This window comes from Pimephales promelas, chromosome 8, assembly GCF_988280905.1.
Source record: "Pimephales promelas chromosome 8, fPimPro1.hap1.1, whole genome shotgun sequence".
Taxonomy (NCBI): Eukaryota; Metazoa; Chordata; class Actinopteri; order Cypriniformes; family Leuciscidae; genus Pimephales; species Pimephales promelas.
In genome coordinates, this window is record NC_142776.1 from 5,172,501 (window position 1) to 5,178,870 (window position 6,370).

General features: G+C 36.2%; 1 protein-coding gene across 1 annotated transcript in view; it reads right to left on the reverse strand.

Annotated features, from left to right (window-relative positions):
* Positions 1–3,967, reverse strand: part of pld5 (phospholipase D family member 5) — a 60,607-nt gene extending 56,640 nt beyond the window's left edge. The window contains exon 1 of the mRNA XM_039689096.2: positions 3,574–3,967. Within this exon, the coding sequence (XP_039545030.2) occupies positions 3,574–3,732 (159 nt within the window). The 5' untranslated portion in view covers positions 3,733–3,967. The remainder of the gene's footprint in view (positions 1–3,573) is intronic.
* Between the last annotated feature and the right edge of the window lie 2,403 nt (positions 3,968–6,370).

The window sequence follows — 6,370 nt, forward strand, 5'->3', positions numbered from 1 at the left end:
TCCGATGTTTATATTGAAACATTCAATAAATATAATTAAATTTAAAGAACAATAAAACATTTTAAAAAAAAATACTAATTTTGCTTACAAGATCAACATCGATCAATTTTAGATGAGGATGCCAAAATGGTACACATTTTCATCTTGACCATAGGTGGCACTAAATTGCAGTTCAGCACATTTATTAAATGGCTGTTTCCATCTATCAACATGAATGACATGAATGGTTCTAACTGAATAGTATGTTAAATGTTCAGAATTATTAAATAATTAACAATCAAAATCACTCACACACACGCTGTAAGCAGCTCTCACCACAAATATATTCTCAGATCTCATTAACAAGATGGTTAGTTCTTATTGGAATGGTAAACAACAACTTGACTGGCTACAAACAAAGAATCGGAAAAATTAATATAGCTGTGTTTGTCCCTGGATTTGTAAACTGGGTGGGGAACGATTAACCCCGGAAGGAAAAATCCCAGAAGTAATTTAGGGATGATACAATCTGATTACTGAATAAAGTGGCAGAAATCACTGGAGTTAATGTTGTGATCTAAGTAGTTTGAGTAAAGGGATGAAAGTGTTTTTGTAAAAGCTGACAGCCATGAATTGCAAGTCATTTCCTGTCATATCTGTTCTCCCAATCTTCTTCTCTGTCCAAGCAGATGGCGCTTTAGGCACCGCCCCAAAGCAAAGTCCAAACAGTGTCCTCTGGGATAAATAAGAAGCAATTGTAAGGTCAAAAAAAATTGGGAATAGCCGATGTTAGAACGTCTGGTTCCCGGAGTAAACTAATTCATGTTCAGGACATTGAGTTTGGACACCGAGTCCCAGCAAATTGGCAACAATATTGCAGGGCCGGCCCTGACCAATTTGCTGCCCTAGGGAAGATTTTACCTGGCGCCCCCCATGCATTACAGCCCATTTCACCCCATCATTTGTGTTGGTGATTATTTAGTCATATATATATATATGCCTACAATACAGATCATTTCAAGCAGCTTTACAGTAATAACAGGAAAATAATGTAACAAAGTTTGCTTCTCCTGTACAGCAGATCTAGAAGAAAATAGTGTCATAATAAAGCTTAAGTATGTTCAGTGATGGTTTATTTTTTTGTATTTTTTTTTTAATTTATTTCATTTATATATAGCTGCTCTAAATAAAACAGTGATGTCATGTTCCAAATGTCATTCATGCAAAAACTATTATTTGAGCACAAAAGTGTTTGTTTGGGAGTTGATGGTAGCAATCTTCCACTAAATTATGGCAGGAGTGAATGAAACATGAATGAAACTGCTAAATGTCTTTAAAGTGAATTTTACATGAAACATTGGTAGCTATTTTTAATAAATCTGTAGCCTATAAATATCGTTATTAATTTTGGCAAATAAATAAAAATGTCATATATCCCAACTGTATAGTAAAACATTAAATAATAAAAGTGATAGTGCGTCTAAAAAAGACTGACATGTTTGTTACAAATCGCATTGTCTGGGGGCTCTGAAGAACTCAGAACTACTGTTAGCATAAAGTTATAAGGTAAAAATAACTATGCCACGGGCCGGCCCTGCAATGTTGCATTGCTTATGGTGAATACTAAAGAAAAGTACAGGACATTCTGTGTCGAGATTCTTTCCCTGAATAAGTGTGACTCAAGCTAACCTGGTAAAACCTCTTCTACTAGTTTTCTACTACCCCCGTTTTCCCCCCACACATAAGTGTGTAATTTACTCAAATGCCTTTCCTTTCATATTAAAATGACTTGCAGATTTATAACTTTATTACCTCAGAAGACATTATGACTGTAAACAAAAGATTTGTGCGGCTTATGCTCCTTTGGTAATGAACAGCTCGTGCAAGCATGCGTGTGTGTGTGTGTGGTCAATGAGCGTGCACGCCTCTGGTTGCAGTTTCGCTTGTCGCCAGAGGGGGCATAGTTCTGCAAAAACTCAGAGACTTGCGCAATGCACCTTTAACTGTTTTCTTTTTAAATATATTTTAAAATGTAACGTATTCCTGTGATCAAAGCTGAATTTTCAGCTTCATTAGTTTATTATTGTGATTATTAGTCTTCAGCGTCACATGAGCCTAATATGCTGATTTGCTGCTCAAAAAACATGTAGTAGGCTATTAGTGTTGAAAATAGTTGTGCGTTTTTTTCAGGATACTTTGATGAATATAAAGATCAAAAGAACAGCATTTATCTGACAGTGAAAGTTTCTGTGACATTGTTTATCACTTTTGGTTGTACTGAAAGTATTAATTTCTTTCATTAAAATGTCTTTAAAAACTAATTGAATACAAGATATACAAGATCTATATATATATATGTTTTACATTTGTTTGCTGTATATAGCTTCTATCTATCTATCTATCTATCTATCTATCTATCTATCTATCTATCTATCTGTCTATCTATATCTATCTAAAAATATTTTCAAGATTTGTTATCACAACATTTTTTTTTCTTTTGTCAAATCAACTTAAATAATTTATGTAGTTCAGATAACTTACTATTTTGAGTTTCTGATGATTAAATCAATCTCCTTCATTGTATTAACTCACTTTCCCTATTTCAATCAACTTTAAATTTTAAGGCAACCAGGTTACTTAATTTTTTAAGTTAAACCAACAATAATTTTTTACAGTAGGGCTGTCAAACAATTAATCACACCCAAAACAAAAGTTTGTGTTCCCATAATATGGGTGCACTGTATATAATTATATATATATATATATATATATATATATATGTGAAGAGTTCAGATGCAAAAGCCTCTAAATGCCATTTGAAATTTTCTTCTAAAATGACCATTTTTATCAAGCTTGTATATTTAAGTTCAGTAATTTCACTTAAATGACAATTAATAGGTAATCTTCATTGCCATTTAAGTGAAATTACTGAACTTTAATATACAAGCTTGATAAAAATGATCATTTTAGAAGAAAATTTCAAATGGCACTTAGAGGCTTTTGCATCTGAACTCTTCATGTATATATATATATATAAAATATTTATTTTATAAAAATAAATATTTTATATATAAATAATATTTTTTTTCTTAAATATACATTCATGTGTATATTATGTAAACACAGACTTTTAATTTGGATTTGATTAATCACGATAAATCATTTGACAGCCCTAATACATATATATTACAAACCGATCTCACTAGACTCTCCAGAAGATCTTAGAGAGATAAATGTTCTTGAGACTCAGTGAGATTGATGATTGATCACTCATGTTACAGGCTGCATCACCACAGGAACATGAACATGTTCTCTCAGCTCATCTTCAATAAGAAACTTAAAACTGCTTCTGACATATAGCCTCAAATGCTTCAGATAACCTGTCAAACACTCTGAAAATGTTAATGACCGAATTGCAATTGTACCAATTGTACCTTGTTAGTCACAAAACATGATGCAACCTGTACAGAGACACACAGAGCTGCCCTCTCCACCCTGTTCTGCAGTGTGTGCTGTGCCTTCATGGTTACAGGTGGATGGTTTCAAGTGCTGAGGAGAAAAGGTCAGCGGTCAGTCATTAAAGGTCAGGCTTACCCGTTCCATCCTATCCCTTCTTCTGAGCCAGATCATGGCGGAGTAGTCCTGCTGCTGGATGGTGCTGGCACCCGGCCGGGCGAGAGGTGCAGAGAAGAACCCCATTTCAGCCGGAGGCTTCAGCCCTGGACCCTCAGAAACAATCCTCCTATCTTGCATGGTTCCAACTCACCAAATATCCAATACTTAATCTCCACAATTCAGTCCCCGAGGGAAAGCCTGTAAGCCAGTCCCAGCAGCAAGCACCGTTGGAGTCTGTGCTAGACTGAGCCGTGTCTTGCAGAGTGCCTTTGGATTTCATCCAAACACTAGCAAAAAAAAAGGGTCTCCCTGCCCTGCTGGGAGGGGCTGGCAAAGTCTGAGTGGGCACAGTGACTAAGAAAGTGTGTGTAGGAGTGGATGCAAAGACCCCACATTCTGCACCTGGAACCCTCCCCTCAGCTGAGTGTGTTTGTGGTGCTCTGATGCATGACTGCCAGAGTCCAACACACTCACACAAGCACACATCAGTGCTTGTTACTGTAACTCAGAAGGGCTGCGGGCAAACTCAATAAAGTATTCATTTGACATTACCCAGAAGTTCACATCCGTCTGCCTGCACGTTGCACGCTCTTTCGAAAAACAAACACCCAGCTGTATTATTGGGTGATGAGAGGAAATGATTTTGTAATAAAACTCTACAGCAGAGGAAGCGGACGTGATTGCTTTTGATTGCCTCATATTTCCTCGTTTACATCGTGCCGCAAACGCAAGTACTTCAATCTTTTATGATCCAGGAGATAAGCAATATGTCAATGCAATCCTGATGAAACTCATAATAAAAGCAAGAGCCATATTGAGATTAACCAGTCTGTCAATATAAACAGATGAACTAGACCACCAATCTATTGGAAGACTCGCCAACGACCGAGAGTTCTTGTCCTGTGAATGTAAGGACATTTTTAATATGAAATCTGATTTCATTTCACTCTTTAAAGTCAACATTATGCTGCATTCGCAACATTTTACTTGTGTAATGTGGTGTATTTCTATGTAAAACTGGAAACTCAACAAGAAAATAAGTATGCGGGCAGATGACAATGAATGGTAACACATTACAATAACGTCCCATTAGGTTGATGCATTAACTACACTCTAAAAAATGCTGGGTTGTTTTAAATATGGACAAACCCAGCCATTGGGTTACATTTTAAAATTATATTTTTAAATCAATATTTGAATTCGTCCATATTTGACCCAAAATTGGGTTAAAACAACCCAGCATTTTTTAGGCTATGTTTACACGGAAACGATTCTGAAGAGAAAGCGCGTCATCACTTTATTCTGCGTTTAGACGAGCGTTTTGTGTGGGAAATCCGCGGGCAAATGGTGACGCAAAAGTGTGTGAAATTCAATGTAGTATGCACTTCAGGCGGCTAGGAGTGCATACTACAAAAACACCAAGTTCACGCGTCTGCGTACAACCTTAACTGTCAAGCAAACTTTTGCGTTTTTACCGTTTACACGGGAAAGCGTGGAGCGTTTTTAAAATTTCCACTCTGGAGGGTGGTTTCACTTTTTGCGTTTTTAAGCCTCAAAAACGCTGTCGCCGTGTAAACGAAAGGCACATCCGATAAAATATTTTTACGTTTTCACCCGCGAACGTTCACAAACAGGGCCTTAGAGTGTATCAATATAGATTTGTTACACTAGGCTAAGTATCTTTGTTAATGCTAATGACCAAAAATATTTTGCTATTCATTGTTAGTTCATGTTAGCTCAAGTCCAACTTTTGATTTTAATAATGTCATTAACATTAAGTTTCATAAATGCTTTAGTAGGCTATTTTTCATTGTTAGTTCATTAATTCAACAAATGGATTTTTTTGTAAGTGTTACCAAATAAAAAATCAGTCCAGTTTTCATTTAACTTTGACTTACAATAAGATCAGTGCTTATTCAGGTTTATATGTTCTGAAATTTCGGCTGTGGTCTTTCCGACATGCTCTCCCACGAATACCAATTCCCCCTCCCTTAGTCTGTTAGAATAATTAAGAGTGACTCAGCAGTTTTTTTTTCACTCTCTGTTCTCCTGAAACACAATCAGACCCTCAGCAATAACTGCCCATCGACCACATGTACAGAATATGCAAATGTGTAGTCGTCCTCCGGGAGGATGTGTGTGTTTCTGATTGATAGGTCATGATTATCAAACACTGCGGAAAGCTGTTATGTAACAAACATACAACACATATTCTACTCTTCACAGTCTGTTTCCACACATATTACTCTCTCTTTTTGTGAAGAGTAGAGCTCTAGGATCTACAATATAAAGGGTTATGCTTCGCTGTGAGATTAGTCGAAAAAGTTAGCCCTTTTTTGCTCCAGCACCTTTCCTTTTAATGCATGGCTAGTATAGAACAAAAGAGAGGATTAAGGAGTGCTATAAATCAAGACTGCATTATCTGAACTAAAACCTCACGGATTTTAAACCTAATTTATTTCAGAGCATGATGTGCAAATCAGTCTTGGCTCATCCCTGAAGTGTGTGTGGTTAAAGTGTAAAGGCTAGGGATAAAGAGGGCAAGCAGCTTTATTTGTGGCCACTTTTCTTTTTCAAATGTGTGTAGCCTAGTTTTTAACTGCAAAGATACGATTGTTGGCTAATTCTTAAATAACATAAAATAAAAACATTATTAAAGTCATGTGAATGGCTTTGCACGCCTATTTTATCTTTAAAGGTTTAGTTCACCCAAAAATAAAAATTCTGTCAGTAATTACTCAATATTGTTCCAACTCCATAAAACTCTCGTTCATCA